The sequence below is a fragment of the Lasiodiplodia theobromae genome (genome assembly GCF_012971845.1).
Source record: "Lasiodiplodia theobromae strain AM2As chromosome Unknown scaffold_18, whole genome shotgun sequence".
Taxonomy (NCBI): Eukaryota; Fungi; Ascomycota; class Dothideomycetes; order Botryosphaeriales; family Botryosphaeriaceae; genus Lasiodiplodia; species Lasiodiplodia theobromae.
In genome coordinates this window covers 735,451-760,968 of record NW_023336388.1, presented here as the reverse complement: position 1 = coordinate 760,968, position 25,518 = coordinate 735,451, and the positions used below count along the sequence as shown (strand labels likewise).

At 56.9% G+C, this 25,518-nt stretch overlaps 4 protein-coding genes across 4 annotated transcripts; 2 read left to right on the top strand and 2 right to left on the bottom strand.

Annotated features, from left to right (window-relative positions):
* Window positions 1–9,068: 9,068 nt before the first annotated feature.
* On the bottom strand, window positions 9,069–9,832 carry LTHEOB_6445 (uncharacterized protein; the record flags this gene model as incomplete). Its single annotated transcript, XM_035515702.1, has 2 exons — window positions 9,069–9,750; window positions 9,807–9,832. The coding sequence occupies 2 exons, from the start codon at window positions 9,830–9,832 to the stop codon at window positions 9,069–9,071; spliced, it is 708 nt and encodes a 235-aa protein (XP_035373028.1).
* Window positions 9,833–12,709: 2,877 nt separating this feature from the next.
* On the bottom strand, window positions 12,710–13,809 carry LTHEOB_6444 (uncharacterized protein; the record flags this gene model as incomplete). Its single annotated transcript, XM_035515701.1, has 3 exons — window positions 12,710–12,889; window positions 12,964–13,150; window positions 13,229–13,809. The coding sequence occupies 3 exons, from the start codon at window positions 13,807–13,809 to the stop codon at window positions 12,710–12,712; spliced, it is 948 nt and encodes a 315-aa protein (XP_035373027.1).
* Window positions 13,810–15,378: 1,569 nt separating this feature from the next.
* On the top strand, window positions 15,379–17,658 carry LTHEOB_6443 (Ring finger domain protein; the record flags this gene model as incomplete). The annotated part of the gene is made up of 2 exons (XM_035515700.1): window positions 15,379–16,295; window positions 16,554–17,658. The coding sequence occupies 2 exons, from the start codon at window positions 15,379–15,381 to the stop codon at window positions 17,656–17,658; spliced, it is 2,022 nt and encodes a 673-aa protein (XP_035373026.1).
* Window positions 17,659–18,154: 496 nt separating this feature from the next.
* On the top strand, window positions 18,155–19,347 carry LTHEOB_6442 (uncharacterized protein; the record flags this gene model as incomplete). The annotated part of the gene is made up of 2 exons (XM_035515699.1): window positions 18,155–18,419; window positions 18,746–19,347. The coding sequence occupies 2 exons, from the start codon at window positions 18,155–18,157 to the stop codon at window positions 19,345–19,347; spliced, it is 867 nt and encodes a 288-aa protein (XP_035373025.1).
* Between the last annotated feature and the right edge of the window lie 6,171 nt (window positions 19,348–25,518).

Below are 25,518 nucleotides of genomic sequence, written 5' to 3'. Positions count from 1 at the left end.
AACCCAGACATGGATTCCAGCAGCAGTGCCTTCGTCTTCTCTCCAAAAGCGCAGATTATGCTTACCTGGTTCTAAACTTCCCACGCTGAGCCCCACGCTCATCCAGAAACCGGGCGCTGTCAAAGCCATCCTCCTTGTTCTCAGTATGGGGCAACGCAGGAGCCCTCCTCTGGAAGTGCCGCCGTACCAGCTACCAAAGGATGCCGAGTCCAGTAGCGGCGGCACAGGGTCTTTGTTCCTGAGCGCCCCTGAACAACAACGTAGTCGCCCTCTTCCCGGCAAGTATACTTTGTTTGTTGGCCGTTGGCCGCTCGGCGGAGCCGCCTGAGGACGGAAGGGACGGGTACGGTCATCGGATTGGAATGGAGTGGAGGGGGGCGGATCGAGATCGCCGCCAGACCGGAAGGCGTTGGAAGATTGCAAGGAGGCTTCGCGCATTGGGTCGTGCGGATACGCTCTGATGAGGCTATTCTGTAGAGATGTCAGCAAAAGCAAGGCGAAGAGCTTACACATGCATGGGAGCAGGAGGAGGCGCATCTCGCGATAGCTACCGCGGCACGCGGGTCTGGCGGCGGCGGCGGCTGGAGCCGTAGCTGTTGGGCACGCGTGATACTGCATTATCTAGCGGGTGGGCGACATTCGGAAGGGCCGTCGACGTCGATCATGTTAGTGGTCGAGGATTGGCGAAGAGCGGGGAGGACGCGGACGGAGGAGGCGGCGGATGGCAATATGAAGCGTGACGTGACGGCGAGGGATGAGCAGCAGCAACTGGCTGCTAGAGAGAGAGGTGGGGCTTGTGTGGGATATTGCATGGGGTAGTGTTGCAGTACGGGCATATGCAGCTCGCGAAATCTCGCGCCGGAGACAGAGGCGCGCTGTCGGGTGTGGATGAGCTTGGGCGTCGCAGGCCGCGGAGCGGAAACGCGCCGCGGCGACCAGGTTGTCGTGGATGTGTCTCGTCAGTGGGAAATTGAGGCGAGCGGGCGCATCGAAACCTTGGTGGGCATGACTTTGCAAGATCGACGCCGTCGAGAGGGGTTGGGGGGCGAGCCTGGCTGAGCGCGGTCATCGACGGCTGTGGGATGCGTCGGGCGCCGCGAACGAGCTTCCTGGCAGCTCGAAGGTGACTCTGGAACCATAGCAAGCTTTTCGCCGTATGGCTGTCGTCATACTCAGCGGGGCGAGGGCAGTAAGGCTCAGTATTGTGAAGTCCTGCCAAAGCATTGGCGTCAACCGCGTCGCTCCGCCAGGCCAAACACTCGGCGACGAAGGTCGTGCCGCACAAGTCCACACGCTTAGGACACTACTACAGAGCGACCCGAGCGCGATATGTGCCACTGTACCATCGGCATGACTGTCGCAAAGCTGCTACGAGCTGAGTGACGAGCGCGCGCGCTGATCCGTCGTGCGCCCACAGCGGCTCGCGTCACCACCGTCGAGGAGAGCATCGCCCAGGGCTAAACCACCAAGACTGGCCTCCTCACTGAGGCTGATGGGCATAACAACCGCCGCAGTCAATGGCAGCTAAGCTGGGCGGGCGCTGAACATCGAAGACCCAGATATGCCAAAGCTCGCCAAAACACCAAAGTGCGAGTCGCAAGTCACAAATGAGAAAATTTTTTTCTTCCTCAAGAGCCGGCTCAAGGCCAGCAAATTGACGAAAAAAAAAAGAGGTCGCGTCAGCCCGAAGTAGTGCAATACGAGCGACACTGTGGCAGCGAAGTATGAGCGGAGCTCAGGGACCAGCCACCCGGTTCCAAAATTATGGTTAATCTTTGAGGCCCGGAGGCCGTTCAAGAGATTAACCTTGAAAGAACAGCTACTTCGCTTGATCTAAGCCAAAAGGCAAAGAGAGCTGAAGAAGAAAAAGAGGAGCGTTCGGCGAGGATCGCAGGGCTATTTAAGGGCACGCCAAGACCTGTTGGTTGCGCCGGCACGAGTGGTGGTGGTTGCGTCGGGCAACGGGGCGGTAGCTGAGTAACTGCTTCTTTCAGCAGGATGGCCTTACGTGGTCGCGGCGGATGATGGGCTTGAAGCGGCGGCTGCCTGGCGCCCTGGCTCGTGAAAGCCCGAGGGCAAAGCAGGTGGCTTCGTGAAAGGGGTCAGCTGCTCGTGCTGGCGGCAGGGTGGGCACGGATTGGGCAGGAGTGCTCCAGCGAGAGAGTCAGAGGTCGCGCTGTACCAGGCTCCTTCGTCATTCGCAGCCTCGAGCTCAGCTTCAAGACAAAGGGTCTTCGGACGCTGCGGCATGTGCTTGCTGCTGACTATCCTCATGCGGAACCAACGATGATGGCGTGCTTCAAATGTACGGGACGCCGCTGCGAAGATGGTCATGCGATTGGACTATGACTTAGCCTTGAATTCAACCTCATGGATATCCCCCTCTCTGACAGGCCGATGGGCTTGTCCAACAAGGAGCATCATTTAGCTTTTGACGGAGCATGGCTCCCATGAGGCACGAGTGTTACTTCTTGCTCGTGAAATGTACCGCTCTTCAAATGACGCTCCCATGGCAACAGATATGTCTGATCCTTCCAACGTCCCGCTTACGTGAAGTGTCCCAAGTGGAACAGTCAAGTTAATTTTCAAAGGAGTGAAGCATCCTACTGAACGTCAGGGTGATGCCATGGTGAAGTGAAGATTCGGGCTCGATTGCAGGACCAGCTTCTAGAACACCGAACAAGGAGGTGAAAGGAAAGCACATGAAGACACTGCGGACCATAGGGCGGAGTGGAACCAGGTGCCTATAGAGCCAGTGAGCAGCGAAAATCCTTCCCCAAGGTACACAAGTCATTTTCTCCAGAACTTTAATCTGCATGATCAGCCTTACGTATGTTTTCAACTGGTCTCACAAACTCTAGCTGCGTTCAAAGTGATTCATTATCTATACATTGCGTCCCAGCCGCAAAACCCGCGCTGGGTCCAAGAATCGCAGACTGCACCGTCATTACAATGATTGGTGGGAATGAAGTGCTGAAGCACCGGCATCAGATCCCTGAAGAGCTCTACCTTCCGGAAGCTACCCTGAAAAATCCTGACATCTACATATGCCATTCTTCTATCCCGCTCCGGCACCACGAGCCTGCTTTAAAACCCTCTCGCGGGCCTCATATTCGCACAGGATGTTCCCGGACGTCGAAACATCTCATGGCAAACCCGCCAGATCGCCCCTTTCATCAGCGCATCGCCGTCTCTATCCCAATGAAGCACAAGCACACCGCACATCCAGCGACCAGGGCCGACGCGGACGTCTGTGCTTCGCAGTCCAGAATCAAACGTCCCACCCTCTGGGTGCTGCTGTGAGCAACAAGGACACACGAAGGTCCGGCTATCCGTAGCAGATGAGCATTTCGGAGTGGGGCGCTTCGTATTCTTGCCATGAGAGCCTGAAAATAACACGTATGGTCTACGTGAACCCCCTTGCATATAGCCTTCATCCAACAGCAGCGCCGCATGTGTGTCAGTCGGAGGATCCTTGTCCAGCGTGTGGAAGCGGTAAGACACGACATCCGTTGTCTGTCCAACCGCGGGGCATACTAGTACCTAAGCTTCGATGTGCTCTAATACATTCTGGGGAGATCATTGCACTCTCGGTTCCTAGTCTGAGATCCCTCATGTAGGAGCCATGGTCGCACGGTCTGCGCGACGTTGAGCAACGACGGTTGAACTGCTGTCTGCTTTCGTTGTGGGTATTTGGCGGTGAACCTGTTGGTACTACCTTAAATAATCGGCAAAGATAGCTCTGCAATTATGTGTAGGCTCAGAGAATCGGCGGCGTTGCCTCTACATCTTGAACTTGTCGAGAATGGCCTCTTCGAGAGGGCTCATGACGAACTTCATGGCGGCATCTGGAAGGGCTACAACAGAAGTTGAGCCGCGATCTTCAACAACGTATGGGGAGAAGGCTATAGACTTACATCAAACACTGCCCGCAACGTCAGCTCTTCCCGATCAAGAGGCATTCTCTGTGCGGGCACATCCACCCAATTTGCAGCCCAGGCACTCCTTGCAATGTCTAGACCATTTGAATCAACGTGAAGGACCACGAGCAAGTAACGTGGCCCACTTTAGTCATTCCATGGTTCATGGGTGCTGTCCGCGCTCCTAACTTTGGCTCTGAAAACCACAAGCCAGCTGCTTCCCCCGTCTTTCCGGTGCGAGCCCCAAGTCATTTACCGTCAATGCCATGTCGCGCGCTCGAAGGTACAGCACGCGGAGCACGCAGCCCGGTCAGCGCTGCGTCGTCTCAAGGGAACGCTGCTCCGCCTTTCTCCAGCATTCGTTCTGGCACTATCAATCACCTCCACTTTGTCTCTGGTATCTGTCACTTCCTCCGTGACCAGCGGAGTAGAGTGTCTGCGGTCTAGCAGCATCTGAGGGTAACGGTAACGGCGCTGGCGATGGGCGGCTCCAAGCTGATCAGAGGTGTGCGTGAGCGTTGGAAGCCTTGCCAGCATCGCAGTCGACTGTGTAGGTGGGATGCGAGCGTCGCATCATGGCGGATTCGCGCACGGAGCGCGGGCTTTTCGCAGACGAAAGAGTGGGGATCGGGCGGGCAGGTGGACGATCAGCGGCAGAGAGAAACGGGGATCTGTGGAGGGTGGACCAGCTCGGGGACGGCCGGCATTCAGGACGCGTTGGCGGAGAGCGCGCGGGTGCAGAGGTTCGTGGTGTCTCGTCGGATGAGATGGGGATTGGTGTGTCGGTTTGAGGAGGGTTCGGCGGCAATGCAGCGCGGGGCGAGGTCGCCACGTTACTGTGCGGCAGATTTGAAGGTAGGGCGGGAATGGTTGAGGATTGGATTTTCTTGTTCAAGAGACTGGAGCAGGTTTGCTCGAGAAGAGCTCCGGCGGCGGCGGCGGCGGATGTCCTCAGCGAGCGACAGTGACTCCAGCGCTGAGGTTGTCGGCTGCCCAGGCGACGGAGCTCAATGCCGCTCACCCATCATGCGCATTCGCCGTCTGACCTAGTGTATGCGCAGATGTTATAGAGGCAGCGGACTACTCCGGCGTTTGAGTTGTGGCCCGGAAGCTGTCAGCCAGGGAATCGGGGTGAGCACTCGAACGTCTTGCGCTGCAACTCAGGCCGCGCCAACAGTGCCCATGCGATTCCAACTACTCATGAGAGCACCTCACCGATATCTCCCGCCTGGCTTTCAAGCTTGATTCTGCTTGGATTAGCGGACAATCTCCGCGCAAAGCGAGCGCAAGGCAGCAAAGAAGCGCAACCATCCTCCGACGCGGCTTTCAGAGACATTGATGTATAGCTCCAGCACCAGCACTTTTCATTCCACAGACAGCCACACACCAAGCCTCAGTTCCTCTATCTGCCGCACCGCTACTTTTGTCAGCCTTGACGGACATTCGGTCTCGAGCCGCGCCTCATATGCAAACCCGTTCTTTGGGCATCATTCGGCGACCTCTGCGCTTTTCCATGGCCTCAACCGTGCTGGCGGCTTCTGCGGGCCTGTTTGAAAATCCCAAACCTTCTCCCCCCCACTCTCCGAAACCAAAACTCCAAGCTAACAAGAAAGAGACCGCAGACCTGACCACCCCCATCACCCCCTAACGGCGCTCCACCACGCCCAAACTTTTTCTCGCACAAGTCCTCACGCACAGGCATCCAGCACCGCATTCCACTGCCTTTCTCCTCCTCCTCCTCCCGTCTTCCGTCTCCGCAGCCCCGGCCCAATCCACCACCGCGGCGTCTCCACTCGTCCCGGCCATTCGTCACTCTAGTCCTCCAGCGTTTTACCCGCACTCCACACTCGCGATCGCCCGCTGCCGCCTCACGCGCGCCTGACAACTATCTACACGGATCGCTGTCCCCAGTATACTCTCCCCAATGAAGCCCGCGGCGCACGCCGACCGGGTTTTTCAGCATGCTTCTGCTGCTGCTGCCGCCGCCGCTGATACTGGAGGGAGAGAGGGAAGATGGAAATGGTGGCCAACCAGCGTCGATACTGGTGGTGATGACGCTGGACAGGGGGAGAGAGTGAAAGAGAGAGTGTGTGGACGAAGGCAGATAGCTTCCGCTAACGAATGTGATGCTGTGGCTTGGAGGGGAGGGCATACTTGAAGGCTATGAAGAGGATGTTGAAGAAGAGGGGGGCTGCTGTCGTGACCGTGGGACACGGCGACGGTCTGCGAGCGGCAGTGGGTGATAGGCAGACGGAGGAGCCAGCCGCTGACGCAGGCCAGCCACCGCGCGCCGATAAAGGTCTGTAGGCAGGGAGGGGGGTTGGTGAGACGGCCAAGGAAGGAGAGGAGGAACAGCAACAGGAGAGTGAGCTTTCTGAGCCTGGGGCCCGCTCCTCAAGGAGGTGGATTGGTTTGAGCTACGGGCGTGTTGGCCTGACGCAAGCACAAGGAGGGAGGAGATGGATGTGGAGCTGGTAAATGCTGGGTTGGCAAAAAGTCGAGGCGCCTTTGCGGAGATGAATCCAGGTACACCGGCAAACATGGAAGGGTCTTTGATGTGGTCTATGTCTACAGCTATCCGTAGCCATGAAGCGGTAGTACACCTGCTAGCCACCCCGCCGTGTAGGAGGTTGGGCTACATGCGGAGGGCACCGAACATTGAGTTGGATCCCTCCCTGCTTCCTCCAACCTGTGGAAGTTGTATTTCTGTTGGCCTCGTGTAAGATTGTGACCCGAGAATAACAAGGCAATGAAGCGTCTACAACCATGTCTCATCGCCGCTCTTGTCCCACAAGGAAGAACCTGGGATATCATTTTGACCTGTTCCCATCGCCTACAGCTGATATTTATGAAAATCACACAAGAGGAAAAGAAGCCTGTGCGCTGTTAAGCTCACGAAAGTAAGGAAAAACGCTCAAGAACGACTGCCCATCCTGAAGTTCTGAAGTGGCGTCTTCCGCGCAGAAGCTCTGAGTTTCTACTTTCTCCAGATATATTTCCTTCACAGTCCCAATTTCTTTGAACTTCTGAGTTGGAGATGACTGATAAAGACATCTTATGCCTGCCCCGCAGAACATTTCACGGGACGCAAGCTTCTAGCGCCAGAGCTGCGCAAGAGAATGTCAAGCCCTCGCCCGATGGTTAGCATTCGCTCATAGTGACTTGAGGCGCCAGCATCAGACGTACAACAATCTGGAGGCAGACACAGGCAAGATGTCGCATTTCGTTTCCTCAGCGGTGCCGAGGCAGTTCAGGAGGCCGCAGTTGAGTCCAACTTGAAGGTGCACGACCTCGAAAGCGGACACTACATTGCATTTGACGGCCACCACGGTTAACATGGATGGGATGGTCGTGATCGCAGCGCCATGACGACTTTCTCGCCGCGGCTGGATGGGTTTCCGGACGCGCCTGAGCAGCGTTTAAAATGACTATGGCTACATGACCTTTTGCCCGCGCGCGACGTGAGAGCAGGTTTGTCACAACTGACATGCAAGCAGCCCATGTCGCGAGTGTGCGCAGTACACCACAGCTCGCGCGACCTCACCCGTTCGCCGCCCACTGCGCGTGCGCAAGCTCCAGGATGACCCAGTTGCAAGGCTTGCTGTTCACGGTCTTCCTCCAGCGCTTGCGCAAAGCAAGCCGCTTGACGCAAGGCAAAGTGTTGTGGGATGCTCCATGAGGAGGGATCCATGTTGTCTCAAAAGCTAGCCTCCCTAGACAAACCAGTCTCTCTCGCTGAGAAAGAAGAGCGGAAGCAAAGAGGCAAAGGTTGGTTCATGGCCGCCATCGGCGGCTCATCGCGTCACAGCCACGCATCGCGCCAGCGGACAGGGCGAACGTCCGTCGCCGTCGTCGCCACCACCATCATGTAGCCGCATGTTAAGGTCCAGGGCGCGCGGGGTCTCAAGGCACGGCTTGCAAGGCTTGCAGATGTCGCTACTGCTAGCTGCCATCTCTTCCTCCAGGGCCTGCTCAAGGCAAGCCACTCGACGAAAAGAATCTTGTCGGGAGAGCAAGCTCCCTGATGGTTTCCAAAAATTGGGTTTCGCTCATGGACTATCCATGAGCCAGTGGATAGCCCAGTCGCTGCGAAACCACTAAATCCTTTCGGAGAAGAACAGCAAACTTCAAAAAGGGCTTCCAACCCAAGCCACTATGAGGGAAAAAAGAAGAGGGAAGAAGCGAAGAGTAGGAGGGGTTTTTGTACCCGCAAGCTAGCCGGCTCGTCACCGGATCACGGATCATACGACGGGCCGGTTGGCTGGCAGGGCAACCGTCCGCAGGTCGCCGGGCGGGCATCGCAGAGCAGCATGTAAATTCAGTTTGTGAGAGTGTCCGGCATGGGCGCGGTGGAGTCCGCTCGCTCGCTCGCTCTTCCTCCAGAGCATGCTCAAGGCACGCTGCTCGACGAAAAGCACAAAGAGTGATGTGTGTGTGTTCCAAAAATTGGGTTTCACTCGTGGACTTCCATGAATCATGGATAGTCCAGTCGCTGCAAAACCACCCTGTAGCGTCAAATGACCAGTTACCCGCTACAGTCCTAGAGCCTTTGTTAGGTTATTAGGTTAGAGCATGCGGAGGAAGCGAAGAAGAATTGGCGGGCTTTTATACCCGCAAGCTAGCGGCTCATCACCGGGTCGTGGGGCTGGCTGCGTGGATGCCTGGCCGGCGGGGCAACCGCCGCCGCGGCGCAGCCGAGAGCGGCAGGTGAGGCTTAGGACGAACATGCTGGGCCCAGAGAGAACGTGCCAGAAGGCCTGGACGAGCTGGGCAACACCAAGGACGGCCCAGCCCTGCGGACCAGCGTCTGGTATGGCAAGAAGGCCGTCTGCGGCTCTCAGAATTGGGCAATTGAACAGGAAACTCGCGCTTGGTTTTGCACAAAGCCTCACTCTAACGTCACGATCGATTCTGGACATGAAGATCTCATTTCTCCAGCTATAGATGAAGGAAAAGGAATAGCTAGCCGCCGCATCAACCTGATTGACATCCGCAACGAGGCCAGCCATCCCGCAGAAGAATTCCGAAGCACCTCAATCGGTGGACGTAGTAATAGGCGAACGACCCCAACACATGGCCTCCCCAAAGCCCCAACATCCCCATATCCAGACGACGCGTCGGCGTTGCTTGTGCTCCCGCTGAACCCCCCTACTCGCCGCGGCGGCGCTCCTCCAGCAAACCCCTTGCCCTCAAATCCCCCTCAATCAGCCTAGCCCTGCGCTTGAACTCCTCCCTGCCACCCGCCCACCTTATGAACACGTCAGGCGGGTAGTCGGCCGCGAACTGCGGAATGGGGCTGGTCGAGCGGAGCAGATACATGTCGCGCGCCTTCTTGCTGTCCGCCGCCTTCTTAGCCTCGTGCACCTTGCGGCACGCGGCGTTGATCTCGCGTAGCGGCTTCGTCTTCTGCACGAAGTTCGCGCTCTGGATGACCTTGGCGGTGGAGATGGCAGGAGGCTTGGCCGGGGCGAACGGGACGGACGCGGCGTTGCCAACGACGGACGGGGTGCTCCAGAAGGGGTAATGCTTGCTGGCGTGAGTGGCAGCGGCGTCGTCGCGATTTTTCTCCAACGCGGCGCAGATGGCGGCTTTGGCCTTTTCGCAGGCTTCTCGCATCTGGGAGCGGCGCGAGACGAGGGCGCCTTCGTAGTACTGGCCGGCTTCGACCTTTGGGTCGTGGACGAAGCCCTGGAGGTCTTGCTCCGTGATAGGGCGGTTGGAGGGGCGGCCGCTGGAGAGGGGCGTCATGTCGCGGAGCTGGCGGCGGGAGGAGGAAGAGCTGCTCGCGTGGTTGGACGCGTCGTCGTCGTCGCGGCGGGGCGAGGCGGAGCTGGCGAGTGGAGTGTCAGGAGGATGGAAGATCTGGTGGGTTCAGGGCATACGTACCGGTCGCGATTGCTTGAGATATCCATGCTGACGCGCTGCGTTGAGGATGGTGTGGTGGGAGGTGAGGAGCGGGCGCGCGGAGCTGAGAGAGAGGGCGGGCAGGTGGAGGAGGATGCAGAAGAGTGAGCGGTGGGACTTCTCTCGCGCTCCGGCCAGAGCGTGCTGATTGGTTCCGCAGAGAAGCGCGTTTACCCAGGCTGTCGACTCTGCTTTGGCTGTTTCAGGGCTACAAGGAGGCAGAAGTTAGCTCTGATTCGTTTCTGACCCAGTGAAGAATGCAAGGTAGTCCTACCATGCGCACACTTGCGCGCCGCTGTTGCTTTGCAGCTCGAGTGCTTGTTATGGAGGTGTTTATATACCAAGGCCATCTCATACTCTTGGAATTGTGGATTGTATATAGGAACCGTGAACGCATGCTTTATAATATGCTCGGGGCGAGCATACGGAAGCCTCGCACAGTGAGGTTTTTCAAAAGAGGCACGGATCGCCATCGCGTTTTCTCGACGTTTGCTTTGCCATAGCATTCGGCAAAAAGTTGAAATGCTGCGGTGCGTAGCGATTTTGGTGGATTTCACCTTGCGTTCTGTCGTAGCAGATCTGCGGCGCAGTGAGACTGGGCAACTCATCCGATGCCCGCTCTGAGACCTCCAAAAATGTCAGACAGGCTTGAAGCTCAACATATCGTACGGCTTCAAATGTTATTTTACACTAAAATTGAATCGTAGCAGGACGCTTTGATGAAAATTATACCGGTGAAGGCACACCCAAGGCAGATCCTATGCATCAAACCGTTTTGAAAAAGAAAATACTGTGATGATTCCATTGAAGCTATTCAGTGGGGCCTTTTATATCCTGCTGTCATTTATTTGGGACATGCGGAATTTGTCTACTTTTGTGCGCGTGGACTCCAGCAGGTGATGACGTGCATAATTCGGCAGGTGATAGGCAAAAACTTTTCCAGAGCACCAAAGCATCCGCTGTAGCGAAAATCTGTTCCAGAGCGGAAGAAAGGTCCTACCAGAAGCAAGCAATTCGGCCCAATTGATCACAGTTCACCTAACAAAAACGTAATTCGAGGTTTGATTTAGCAATCCTATTTCAAACGTGGCGTTTTGGAAATGCTCTGTGATCTCGATCACCACACATCGCAATTACGGCTTCTGCTCACTGGACCCTCGCCATCAAGCTGAGTGTCTAAGTGAGAACATGGATCCGCTTTTTCTTGCTTGTTGTCGCTTCTACACTACTTGCGGGCCGTCTCTAGTTTACAGACCTAAAGGCCTGTGTGTTCATGAATCGTGCATTGGTCTTCGGAACGATGCCTCTGAAACACCTATGTCTTGATCTATATGGCCACCTTGACCGGCTCGTGGAAGGGAGACCGTCAAACCTCATTGTTGCTTATCTTTATTTTTGCGTTCAATTTCCGCTTTTTATTACTTTTCTCAACTCCAAGGAACAACCCTAGTTTATTGCTATGCAAAAAACACCACATACACAATCTACCTCCTTAACAATCATGTTATTCTCGAGTAATTCAAATATGTAGGGCGATGGTTTAGATCTTCCATTCCAAGGAGCAGTAGTGTTCAATTCAAATCGATTACACTGTTCAACAGACCTCCTTCCTGCTCTCCACGCGTACCTCGAAATTTTCTGTTGCGTTTTACGCGTACTCTCCCAATTTCCAGTCATGGATCTCCTTGATCTTCACAATGTCTCAACGTCGTCAAGCTGTTGAAAGCTGCCATCGCCAATCAGCCGGATGTCTGATCCACTCTCCCTGCGTCGAAATTCGTGCGTCTGCGAGGTAAATCTCCTATTATGACCATTGACGGCGATGCCGTAGGGCAGTGGAAGAACATCCCATCAACTTCTTCTGTGATGAGTGGCGTCTGATTAGACAGATGAGTGAAGTCGCTATCTAATATTTCAAGAGCCTGCTGGTTCAAAACGTTGCGCCATTTCTGTTTTCCCAGCGTTGACCGCTTCAGTGGTCCCAAAAGCCTATTTCCAACCCACTTGCTCAACGGCAAAGGCGGACAACGGACGGCGAACGGCTGGCTCTGCATAGTTCTCTTCTTCCACCACAAGATAAATTCTGTTACCATACCAGACAGTCCGTAATTCGAGCACAAGAGATACCTTTCTTGGTGCCGTGCCCTACCAGTTGCTTGCGGTGCTATGCCGAGTCCACGCCCGCCTTTCTCTAGCAACTCTCTTTTTTTTTCAACAGTTTTATAAATTGGAAAATATTGAATGACATGCTTAGGGCTCGGGAGCATCTTCAGGTACACGCATTGCAAAAATTTGACACCCATTGTGTCCATATGGTATGCCATTGCCTCGTTGCGGTCCTGGGAGCTCGTGGGACGCATTGTGAGCTCAGCTCTCCACCGGCTACCATAACGGGTACCACAGCACGTATGTATGTCAGGAGGATAATATGGACGTGAAAAAGAAATAAATACAGTCAATTGCGACTACGTCGGTGGACATCTCAGAGATAATTTGCTCCAGAGTTTGCAGACAAATTTAATGACCTGTGGTGAGGAATATTTTCTTTGAACATTAAGCACCCGCAGCTTATTGATGATCTTCTCCATCTTCTAAACGACAACAGATGAAAGCAAACCTCTAATTATATAGCCATCTCATTGTCTTTTAGTCTCTGTCTGGATTTTCTCATAGTTTACATGAATGCTTGAACCTTTCAAGTTCTCGAACAATCTGAAAGAGCCAGTGGATGTCCAAAATTCCATGCGTCAGCGCAACGCTATCCCGGAATCATTATCCTGTCGTTTCTCGAAAAAGCCATCATGAAGCCATTGTAGAAAGTGTCTGGTTTCCATCCTTTAGCAGACCGCCGACCCCATTCGTCCCAGCATTGGACTTCGCCCCGATTAGTAGTAGGAGTAAGGCTGCGAGAAGCGGATGCAGCACGGCTGAGTGCCACGCCTGCCCTTGGCCGTGACATCGTTGAGCCAGCCGACGACGCAGCACCTGCACAAGATGTGGCCGCAAGGGAAGATACCCAAGGGGTCCACGGCGAGCTCGGTGGTGCCATACTGGCCGGGACGGTTCTACACAGTACGGAGACCGGTCAGCCTCGCCTTGCTCTCCCAACCCACAGAACAACAAGAAAAAAACTACTTACGACTTCGTAGAAGAGCCTGGTGCAGTTGCTGCAGTACTGCTGGTTCGCGCCCAAGCACGCCGGGCGCAGCTGGATCGACACGTTGGCGACGTCGTGGTCTTCGATCCACTGGATGGTGCCGAGGACGCGGTCGGGCGTCAGCTCGACGATCAGGGCCTTCAGCCTCAGCAGCTGCGCGGGCGGGACACTGTTTGTTATCGTCAGCAAACATTTCCCCCATCATCCATCCGCCACCGCAGGCGGGCGCACAACAAGTGACACTCACGTAACGCTCGCCCCATGCCTATCCCCCACAAGATCCCCCTCGCCGCCCACGAACAAGATCGCCTTCTCCTTGGAGCTCTCGAGCGCGTGCTTCATCTTCCTCTTCTTCTTGCGCTCAGCGGCCTCATCGCCGACAGCAGCAGCAGCACCGTCGTTGGCATTCAGCAGGCCGGTGTGGAACGCGATGCTGCGCCTGAGCAGGTCCAGGCCGCGCCAATGGAAGGTTCCCGTTAGGGCGGACAGCTCGAGGTCAGAGCGGCTGGCGATGTCGTGCATGTAGCTCTCGTGGTAGACGTGGCTGGCCTCGCGGACGGGGATGCTGAGCGGGCTGCTGTCATGGTTGTCGTTGTTGTTGGTGGGGTTCGTGTTGGCGGGCAGGCCATGGTGCGTCGGCGTGGACGGGTTGTTGAGCTGCTGCGCCGGTGCGGTGGTGGCGGCGACGGTGGCGATCGGCGCGGCGGACGAGTTGCTGTCGTGCGGGTTGGGAGAGAACGGCGGGGAGAGGAGGGCCGGGTTGACTGGAAACTCGACGCCGCGCGCGCGAGTGAGGTGGCAGAGGTCCGGGGTGTAGAAGAGCGGCATGGTTGGTTGCCGGTGGTGGGTCGGGCGCGGTTTGCTGAGATGTGAGCGCGGTGTTGTTTGAATGGGGATTTGGGGCTTACTGGAAGATCTTGGAATTGATGAGCAGATGCTGAGCGAAAGCGAGTGGTCAGCTTCTGCTGGTGAGTGTCGTTGGTCTGGGTTGGAGGCGCTTGGAAGAGGGTCAGAAAAGGCCGCGAGCGCTTGGACATGCACGAGCGTCGCCAGAATTGGCGAACAAACTTTGACTGCGGCTGGCTTCGCAGGGTTGTCAGAGAAACGGCGAGAATCAGTGGTCCAGCATAGAACCATCTCGCTCTGAACCTGTTTGCGCGGTTCGTGATATCACGGCGGCCTCCTCCAAAACGATGTCCATCTGCAATCCAAAGTGTCTCCGTGCCTGGAATATGCACGGATCCGCCGCCTCCAGTGTTAGAAAAGATTGCAGTTAGTTTACCATCTAGTTTGGCAACGATAGCTATCACTGTGGCTGCAGAATCAGTCACTGACGACCTGGCTGAAAGGCCAAACGGAGCTGGCGAGAATGCCCAAGGCTGAGCACAGCGGCAGCGAGCGCGGCGATGACGCCATCCACAGCTCTTTCCAGGCCATCACCCACCTTCCAAACTGCCGGCCAAGCGGGCGGGCGGCGCTGTGCGGCGGTGCCTGGATCATCTGCGCCGTCCGAATGGAGCATAGCTTTTCGCTTAGCCGCCTTTAAAAGAACCACTCCTCCTCTTCCACGCTCCTCTCTTTTCCTTCATCTTCGCACTAAATCAGAATTCGGAGCTTATCTAGCCAATGCGCCTGGTTTTTCAATAGCCTTCCGCAGTGCTCATAGCGTCCAAGATCCACTGTCGCTAGTGTTCTCTCGGGAACCAGCCTACTCATGCATCTAAAGACTGCGAGATTCAAGCCAAAGACTCAGCGGACAGCGTGCATTGAGACATTAGCATAAGAGAAAACTTATATTTTTTTTAACTATGGAAATCTTACTTTGTGATGCGACCTGATCTGCCCGTGCTTGAAGTTCCTGTCCTGTCTGTCCATCATATATATCGAATTGCGCACTGCTCACTCATGTAGGGCGCCAGCAGTGAGGCCTTGGGACACTGGCACTGTCGCTCGAGCGGGCGGGTGCTTGTCGGTGTCCAAGATATTCTGTTCGAGAAGTGCTGGTTCGAGATATTCCTGGCGCGTACTCGCATGCGCTCATCCGGAGAAACCTCCCCTCTCTCCAGTGCTTTTTCATGGAATCTCAGCGCTTCGTTCACTACCGCCGTGGGCTTTCTCCGTTCTTCGTCAGCTGGGTCGCCGCTGCTATAGATGGTTGCGGCGCGCGTGACCGTCGTCGCGATGGGCGCACTATTGTTGTTTATATCTTTCCCCCAACTCTCCTCTCTCCCCCTTCTCTCTCCGCCGAAACCACCACCGCCTGCGCACAAGATAAGCAAGAAAACCAAAACAGCGCTCATCGCGCACTCCGCGCGGGTGCAACGGCGCAAAATCCGCTCAAAACAACACAGCAGGCGTTCCGAAAGCATCCCAAACACGAGACGCAATATCTCCGCCATGTCCTCCTTCCTCTCCAACTTCCTGCAGGATCTCGCTGCCGGCGAGACTCCCCCCACCAACGCCGCCCAGCTCGCTTCTCCCATCAATGATGAACCGTCCCCCACCCCTCGTCCGGGCATGCCGCCTCCCGCTGTCGACACCCCCATGACGGACGACGTCACCACCGAGCCCTCCACCCCCAAGCGCCGCCGCAAGCCCACCAGCAATGACCACGAGCCCTCGCCCGACTTCGATTCGCTATCCCGCACCGCCAAGAACAAGTTCCGCGCCATCATGCGCAAGCGCCAAGGCACGAGCAGCGAGACGCGCATGTGGTACTGTCGCGAGCGCTGCGACTGGCCGTTTGCGAGCCAGAACGAGCGCAGCTACCACGAGCGCCGCTGCGCCGTCGGCCTGGGCGATCGGCGCTTCTCGTCGAGGCGGGAGTTCGAGGAGAAGATTGCTGGACGCAGCAATGAGGATGTGTTGAGCGAGTGGGAGTCGCTGATGCAGGAGAGTGCGAGGAAGTTTAGTGGTGGTGGGCCCGTGGCTGCGGAGGGCGGTGGTGGTGCCGGCGGCGGCGGCGGCGACGGCGGCAAGGAGGTGGAGGGAGAGGTGGGACGGCAGGAGAAGGTGCAGCAGCAGCAGCAGCAGCGCCTCGCGGTGGAGAAGAACCAGGCGCTGGGTGGTGGCCTGCAGCATGTGGGCGGAAAGGACATGGCGCTGCGCGAGGAGAGGAGTTCTAGTGGTGTGCTCTCCGCGGAGTTCATATTGAAGTATGGCGCTATGCAGATCGAGGAGAAGGATGCTCGCAAGGCGACGTTCGCTGGGTTCATGGCTGAGTATGGCGCCGCAGAGGTTGAGCAGGCAGAACCTGAGGTCCAGGTCAAAGTCGAGGATGAGGGCAACAGCGAAATCCCTCTTGGCGAGAATTGGTGGGTTCCGCAGTGAGCGGTCCATGTGAGGCGACTGCATGGCATTCTTGGGAGGACTTGGCGATTCTGGTTGAATAGCGCTCTGCCTTACGACAGCAGCTTATGGAATACACCATTTGGTTCGTCAGCGTTGCTGTTGGTGAGGCGTGACATCATTTGTTCCCACATCGAGGAAGTGGCTTCCGTCGGGGGCTGCACTGGAAGTCGCGCGGCGGCATTGCATCTTCCACCAACCCTCCCGCTTCTTACGTGTCCAAGCATTGTTGGCATACCTTTCACTGCATCGAGCACCACGCACAATCCCGTTCATTACTTTCTCGCAATTCTACCCATGGCTGATAACACCGTCTCAGACCCCTCCGCAGCCGAAGATTGGCTCGACGCCCAGCTCGTGAGAGTGCTCACGGTCGCTCAAGCACGCGACGAGTCGCCCAGTCCTATCGCTCTTCGACCTTCCTCACAGTTCAAAGGCCGCTACATCGAAAACAACAACGTCTTTAACGATTATCTAAAGATCTGCGAGCTGCCCCCTTCGTACATCATCTCCATCATACCAACTGCCGAGATAGTTGAATCGAAATGCTACCTCTGCCTCGAGGAGTTCACAGACCGACTGCACTGGCCGGCGATGCTGGCCCGCTGCGACCACGTTTTCGGAGCGGCCTGCCTTCAGCAGTACATCATGGAGAACATTGTTAGGCACGAAAAACTGGAAAGAAATAACCACAACAGGGCAGCAGAGGTCCCCGAGATCATCTGTCCGAAGCCATTCTGCTATGAGCGCTTCATGCCTATGTACCAGTGTAAAGGTTTTGAACCTTTGCACAGGTATATCGACATTTCCGGTGACGGAAGCAAGCTCGAGAGAGTCAAATGGCCTGTGAGGCCTTATGGCTGGGCAGGATGGTTGACCGATACCTGGCAAACCTGGAAAAGGCTTTCAGAAAAGTCACCTCGATGGGTGCAGATCGATCCGCTGGAGATCGAAATGATTGAAGACCGACACAATGACGCAACGTGCCCTGTAGACGTCGACGAGACAACAAAAGTCAAGAACATCAGAATGATTCCGGAAGGCTGGTCCCAGGCGATTATGCACGACAAAGTTGCTGTGAAGGCGCTCTATGAAGTTCTCCTATCCTGGCCCGACGACGAACGACACCAGAAACTAAACGACGCATTGATCTGGAAGATCACGGACAGGACGCTGAGGCTTCTTCATATGAGATGGCAGAGGGAGAGGTGGTCATGGGATCCACTGCCGTTCCAGCTTTCAGAGAACGACGCAATACTATTGTACCTGAATACGCTGGTCACTCATTCCCTTGTAGCAATGCGGAGGTGGCAAAGGGTTGCCTTTTGATGTCGTTTGTTGGAAGCATTCGTGACGGTCACTGAGCTGAACTTTCTCCATCACCGTCTGGCACGCGGCGCTCAATGATAGCATTCTGTTTTTGGGTCGGCGAAGAAGGCGCTGTTCGATAGTTAGCTGTCTTGCGTAAAACATCACGTTGAAGAGTGGTGTGAAATACAATTATCATCACTCCAGGTCCGCAGTACTGGCAGTAGACATCGAATATTTGCACGGGCAGTGAATCCATCTCCAAGAATTCCAAGCACCCGAGCACGAAATAGCAAGTGTTGAACGCAGCGCGCGTGCACACGCAGACAAGCGCTTGCCCGCAGCCGACCTGACGCCCAAACACCGCCCCAAGCGTCGCGCTCCAGCTCACCGCACCGCACCGCCAACTCTCTCCACCACCACTCCTCCACCACTCGTTCCTCCTCTCTCGCGCCCTCCGCCGGTCTCGCACTTGCATCCAGCCCGCCACCACTCGCACGAGTCAACCACCGGCACCATGCCCAACAACAACAACCTCCGCCCGCACCGCTCCGCCATGACTCCTCCTCCCACTCCCGCAGCGGCGTCGTCCAGCTCAGCCCCGCTGCTCCCAGTCACCGCCGAGCCGCTCCCGACGGCCCAGCAGACCGTCGTCGTCCAACAGCCGTCTTTCCCGTTCCCTGTCTACCACTGGCAGCCGCGCCGCCACTTCTCGGGCGGACCTGGCGTCGGCTACTTCAGCGATCCCGCGCGCGGACGCGCGGTTACGGTGTCGATTTTCGGTACGTGCTCCCGTCCAAGTTGCTTGGTGGCAGGAATAAGGGGGGTGGGAGCGCGGGTGGGAGTGGAAGAGCGCGTCTGCGTCTGCAGTGCGGTGACGGAGCCAGGGCGAGCAGGTCTGGTGGCCAGTGAGCCAGAAACGAGACTCTGTTCCGCCTTACTCTGCTCTGCTCTGCTCTGCTCAGCCCTTCTCCTCCTCCTTCCATCCCTCCCCTTAAAACCCCAATCCATGGCAGCCTTTCCACCACATCCACATTCTCTCTCCATTGCCCGCCGAATCAGCATCTTCCTTCTCTGCACACAGCTCGCTGACATGATCCTCCTCCAGAAACCTCTGCCCGCCTGTACCCCGCCGTCCGCCACCACCACATCCGCATGACGACCATCACAGCCGCCGGCAACCGCAACCTGTACCGCGCCGCCCTATTCCTGGTCGACCAGCCAGACCATCTGACCTACGACATGCGCGGTGTGCCCGGCGCCTCCGACAGCGGCGGCAGCTACAGCGGCGGTTCCTTCGGCCAGACCAACGACATCGTCTTGATCGGCGTTGGCCGAGGCCACGGCAACGGCAATAGCTCTTCCATCGGCAGCCGCATCATCAGGGCTCAGAATGGACGTGGACACGGAAACGGCGGCGTCGTTGCGGTTGAGAATGGCTCTTCTGGCTTGGGCAACAACGGTGGTCGCAGTGACAACAACGACGCTGGCAACGGCAACATCTCTGGCAACAGCAGCCGCAGCGGCTACGACGGCGACGACGAGGACGACGGCGAGGACATTGACGTGTACATTGGCCCGTACAGTTCTGGTATTCCCGAGTATCGACAGAGGCTGGTGCTCATTGGACCGATCGGCAACACGGTGGATGAGGCGCTTGAGGGCCTCGAGGGGGTTGTCGTGAGGGAGTGGGACAGGCAGATTGCTTGAACGAGTGCAGGATGGATCGATTCAAACGAAAACGCGCTACGGTGACGATATAATGGGGCAACGGTCGAAACGGGTAGACGATATAACGGGGCAACGGTCGAAACGGGCAAACGATGTACTAGGGGAGTGGATGATCGCTCTGGATTTCGGCATATGAGGTGCTTTCGGCAATGTAGCAGATCGGCTAGCTGCAGGAGGACTCGACGGGAGAATCTGGACCGTTCTAATTGCTGGCTTGCTTCATATCAGTAATCAGCTTTGCTCTTTTCTGCGGTTCTGAGATAATGAGGAATGAGCTACGCGGCACAGTCGCAGGATTTTTGCTAGAAGGAGAAATGGATGCTAATCTTATTCCCGACTCAGTCGCACACGCAGCAGCATGTGAAGACGACAAATGTTTAATAAGCATATGTGGTAAGGCTGTATAGGACCTGCAGAAAGGATCAAGAAGGTTAAAAGTTGGCAAAATCAGGACTCATAGGGCTGCAAGAGGACCGAGTTGGAAGGATTGTGGAGACGAGATGAGGTGAAAATAGACACGACGCTAGCGTAGATGACAGATGCTTGGGCGATGATTGGGCGGGAATAAGGGCGGCGAAGGGAGCACAGGGCGGCATCGGCAACGAGCCGAGTGAGACAATCTGGCTGGGCAGCGTGGCGCGCGAACAGTGGAAGGCGGATGGGCTATAAAACGGAAGGCTTGCGTGGGATCGTCGACGGGCCAGAACGGGCCTTGGACGGAGGGCGTTTCGCAATTGCATGAACGCGGATCGGCGTCAGGGTTGCGAGTGGCTTCCCTCTGGGCTGGCTCGGTGGGCTCCTGCCTCTCTGGCTGGCTCATCACAGTTACACAAGCCAGTAAGCGAAGCAAATCTCACCCACCAGCACGCCCAGAAGGACACGAAAGCAGCGGCAGGCAGCAGGACGCGTCTGGCCGGCTCCCAAGTGGCCTGTTCGCCATGGTACAAAACTCGCCCGTCCCCAGCCTACCGCGCTGAGACTTGCGCTTCTCTGGACGGGCTCAGCGACGGCGGCACGCGCAGCACTCTGAGGACGATGGACGATGCATGAGCGCCCCGATGCGGACATTTCAGCACTCACAGCCCCAGTACGCCTGATGATCTTCACTTCTTCCAGTGGCCTGCTGACTCTTTTGGCCGCGCAAGAGCTGAGAATCGAGGGCCCGCCGGTTCCGCAGCGGACCAGCGACGCCGCACCGCCAAGGCACGGCCGCGAGCTTCTTCTCGAGCGTGCTCGCAGGGCTGGGGCGGTCAGAATGCCGGACTGAGGCCTGCGGAACGATTACGGCGACCGGCAGGCAGCGGCGGGTGCCGTCGGAAGGCGTCGCGATGCGGTTAAGTGTCACCACCATCTCGCTGCTATTTCTCGAGGCCTTGTGCTAACAATAGCCACAGCCAGTGCGGGATCGTCGGCGTCGCAACTTTGCTCCAGTGAGAGCTGGTGACTTCGACACCGCAAGTCCGCCGTTGACCGCAACAGCCGCGCCGGCTCGCCTCTGGACTCTCTCACGAGCTTCTATTTGCGGCAAATTGCGTCGGACGGTCTTTCACCGCAACATCAAGACGTGTCGTGGTGGGGTCCGGATGGGTGTTGCTCAGTCTGATCTCCGCAGCAATCTCGCAACGCTTCCGGCGCTTAACGGATGCAGGCCCCGCGTGACCGTTTGTGGCAGCATCCGAGCAGCGGGCTCTCGACTTTATATATTGTCGCCGTCGGCAAATTGGCGAGGGAAACGGGATGTTTCGAGGGTTGACGAGGCACGCCTAAACAACAGGCGAGCGAGCACACACAACACCGACGGCTAATCGCCCGTACAAATTTGCCCGCGGAGACGGCCTGCCCGCACCGGACTAGACGTCTAGCCACCACCTAACCCGGTCCTCGGGCTCGTCATACGGTCATGGGGATCGCCAGGTTTTTGCGGCCCGACCCTTCGCCGCCACGCTCTACAGCGTTCTCGAACTTCGGGCAGCTGCCACGGGCAGTGTTAGTCCTGATGCGAACAGTGGGAACCTGACTCGGCGCCACCAAGAAGATGTTGTGCCGCAGACTTAAAGGCAAGTGTTGCGCCCGCGCCCAACCCCTCCTCCGCTCCCCTCCTCCCCCAAGCGGACGACTAACGACCGGCCAATCAGACCCGCCTGCTCCCGAGACGGCAGCGCCGGAGATGGTACGCGGCTGTGGCTTGCGAGTGCCAATGTACCGGCTCCGAATCATCGACCAGGGCAGCACACCATCCCCGGCCCCAGACGCGACTTGAGAGCCGCAGCACGTGCACACGCGCGCCCGCCGACCACTCGCGAGCACCTCGGACGCGCACGCGGCGCCCCGCCATCGACGATTGAGGCTCCCTGGACGCCGGTTTCTGGCAGGCCTCTGGCACTGTGGTCCCGGACGCGCAACGCTGACGTTGGCGGCTCAAGTCGTCGGCAGCGCGCCACATCACATTGCATGCCGCACCCCGGGCTGCGGGCGCAGGGGCGCTGCCGGGGTCGGGTTTAAAAAGAAGATTACGTCGGCAAGCGCGTCAACGAGATTCAACTCCACCAACTCCCACGATTGTCCGTGTCACGTCGTCTGACCGGGTGCATCCGTAAGTGGCCTTGGCAAGTGGGTTGCTACGTTGCTGACACGGGCGCTAGGGCGAGGATTTTCGACGCTGCTCCCGGCATCAGCCCTGCGACGGCATGAGATCTATCACACAGTCGCCTCACGGGCGTTCCGAAAAATTTGCAGGCTCGCTGGCATCTCCTTGCTAGAGCGAAGCGCGCGTGCCGCACCGTCCCCGTAGGCCCGCGGCTCGGGCCGCGTGTGAACTCAGCTGAAGCACTTGATGCGTTGGCCGCGGCGCAGTGCCACGGAAGCGAGCACATGCCAGCTCACGGTCCTACTCGCTCGCGGCCCCAAGCGCTGCCAACTAGTTAGCACTTGCAGGCGACAGGGACCAGGGGGACGCTGGCTGCAGAAGAGGTCTCCCAGGTCAAACGGATGGCCCGCGCTCCGCAGGCCTCCCCCCGCAACACCACAGCCTGCGCAGCCCGCTCGCCCTGCCGCCGGTCAGACGCCAGCCGTCGTCGGTGTGTCGCAGAGGGCGCTGACGATGGCGCCCGAGTAGCGCTGCTCTCCCGCCGAGCATGGCAGAGCGCGTGCCGCCCGGCCATGACTCGGCGTCGGCTGGGGATCATGCGTTCTATTGGCGTCTGAGCGTTCGCCGGCGTCGATCCACGGTACACGACGGTGTGGGACTCTCTGATAATTTTCACCATCGCCATACCGCTTTTTCGGTCCTTGTCCGCACATCAATCAGCTCGCGCCTTCTTTATTGTGGCCAATTCGCCTCCCACACCAACGAAGACATCACATCAGACATTTGCAGCATCTCATTCCGCTTCTGTGCCAGCTTTCCTTCGGTCCTTTCAGCTGTGTTCCGCGCCGTTCCTTCGCCCCCGCTTTGCTATCAATCACATCGTACGTTTGCCACCATCAACCCCGCTGCCGTCGCCCATGTGCTGACTAACTTCCAGAAGATGAACTCCAGCCGCTCAAGAAATCCTGCTATCCCGACCATGGTCGACATGGGTCGTGGAGGCTACGACACTACCGGCACCCCCAAGCCGCCGCGCAACAACCACCCCAGATAGCCGGGGGCCCTCAGCTATCCGGAGCCGCGCGGCTTCTTCCACCACCTCCTGGCTTCCTCTTCGATCTCCGAAATCACGAACGAACGAAGCAAACGATTCTACTACCTCCGAGAAGTACTGCGATGATTCATCTACCTACCTCTCTCCTCGACGACCAACGCACGCGACACACGACTCATGACGACTGCCCCGAAAGGCATCGCATCTCCTGATCTCCACGTGTCCGTCAGCGACACCTCTCTCCTACTACGCTCCTCCGACCTCGGCCTCGGCCCCTCGCCGGCCCCTCTCTGCCATCTTCCTTTTGTTTTTTCACGTAAGGCCTGTACTGTGGAGGGATGACATGTAATGAGCGCACGAGTTACGGCGATATGCGTTTGTGTTTCACATTTGATCTGGAACGGGAAAAGGGAAATTTTTTGGGGGCTCTCTCTCGCTTCAAAGAAGGATGCCGGTGTTTTGCGTTTTATCATCATCATCATCGGGTTGGCTTGCATTGGTTTTTTGCATCTGCATCTGCTCAGCGTTCTGGTTTTTTCTCCTTTTCCATATTTCTGTTTTTTCCAGTTATTCCCCGCATAGCCTGGTTTCTGTTTTGCTTTCCATTTTGTTAAGCATCGAGCGTTTGCTTTCGTTTTCCTTGTTTTTCGCATGCAAGAGAAGGAGTCACTGGCGCAAAACATTTTCTGATATAGCTTGCTTGGTCTTCCGCTTTTCTTCCAGCTAGAAGAGAGAAAGGAGTTTTCCACGGCTGATTTCGTCGTTCAAGCGGGAGGGGAATTGATACCCAATAGCGCAAACAACAACAACAAGAACATCGAAGTTTCTACCGCATTTTCTGTCTCTCTCCGTCGCTGTGCAAATCGCATCATAATCACGAGCTCTTTGTTGTTTACGATATACATGACTACTGCATACTAGGTACTCGACTCTCGTTCCCCCTCTCGGACTTTGCGGTCCGCCGGAAAACAATTATCACACCACAGCCGTTCCACCCGCTTAACGTTGCGGAAATTCAAAGGAGAGCAGCCCCAGCAATGCCTGCTTTGCTTGCTGGCCGGCCGGCTGAATGGCTTGCGGCGTAGCCAAGTCACGAGAATTGAATATCCACTTCCAACTTTTTTCTTTGCCGCCGCATTGATTCTTCCCCTTTCCCACGTTCCTGGGAGAGACACACAACCGGTCAAGTCATGGAGCAAGGAAAGTAGGGCGCCAGAGTGTCGGATAAGCCTTAACCGCCCACGGTATCCAGTCAGTGGCCGTGCAAGCAAGGTTTCGCCACCACCACTCGCTGCCATGATTCCAGGGTTTAACAGGAAGATCAATAATTGCTTTTGTGATTTTCGCTTATTGCGGCACATTAAAAGGGTCCACACCACGCAAGAGAGAGACAAGAGAGAGTGGGGGAGGTTGGGCACCCCGATGATTATGACGACATGATAGAGGGCAAAATGGGACACGTGCGCATGGAGTGGAGAGTGAAGGAGGAATGAGTGAGGCGACGGAGGAGGGACCTGAGAAAGAAGTGGAGGGAGGGAGGGGGGGAGACGGAGACCCTCGGGTGGGACAGCGTCCGTGTGTAGTGTGTGTGTCAATCGCTGGAGCATTATTGGGGGCTACGGAGTGGGCTTTGGATTTTCGTCTCTCCGTGATGAGCTACACGATGATTTGGACAACGCAGAGCGCATCAATGCGGGTAACTAGTGTAGAAGCGCTGGTGCGAGCGCCAGAGCGCGGCCGCGGCTACAACTAACTAATGGAGATGTGCGGCGAAAAATGGCCGGGGGGCGGTGCTGGTTCCGCCGGAGCAGGAGGCGGCTGGCTGGCTGGGTAAGGGGAATGTTGAGAGTTGCTGTTGTGTTCGCTGGCCATGGGCAAAGAGAAAATGCAAAATGTGATAGATCTGTTGTTGTAGTAAACTCGGGTAATTCTGCGACAAGCCTTTTCGCTTTGCCATGCGCCAGCGCCGGACATTAGTTTCGAAGGCGCAGGTGCGACTGCCTTAGCGCCAGATGGCGTGCAGTAGAGGATGTGTTGGTGTGGGCTTTAGGCTACTTCGTGACCTCTCGTTAGTGCGTTGCGCGGCTTCCCGTGGCTCTCCGTCAAGTCGTCGTCGTTGCGTTATCTGATCCCTCGGGAATCCTTTCATTAGGTGAATGTTGAGCCAAGAGTCACATCCGGGATTGGTACCGGCAAGTTCCCAGCAACGTGGAGAGACGATCGTTTACTTGTTGCGCCGGCGTTCTTTGTCGCCATGGCTTCTTGGCTGCGGCCGGCGCCTGTGGCTTTTCCCTGCTTTCTCGCGAGACTACGAACCGCAAACACCCGAAGCTAAAACAAGAACTACTACGAACTACAGTCCTTATCGGTTCCCTATCTACCTATACAGCGCGCGCCGCTCTCGCAAAGCACGGTGCCTCTTTCCTCTTTCCATTTCGCCGCCCCCCGCAATAAGGCCTCCCTTCGCCTTTTCGGCAGCGCGCAGCCGGAGCTACAGTGGCACTGCTGC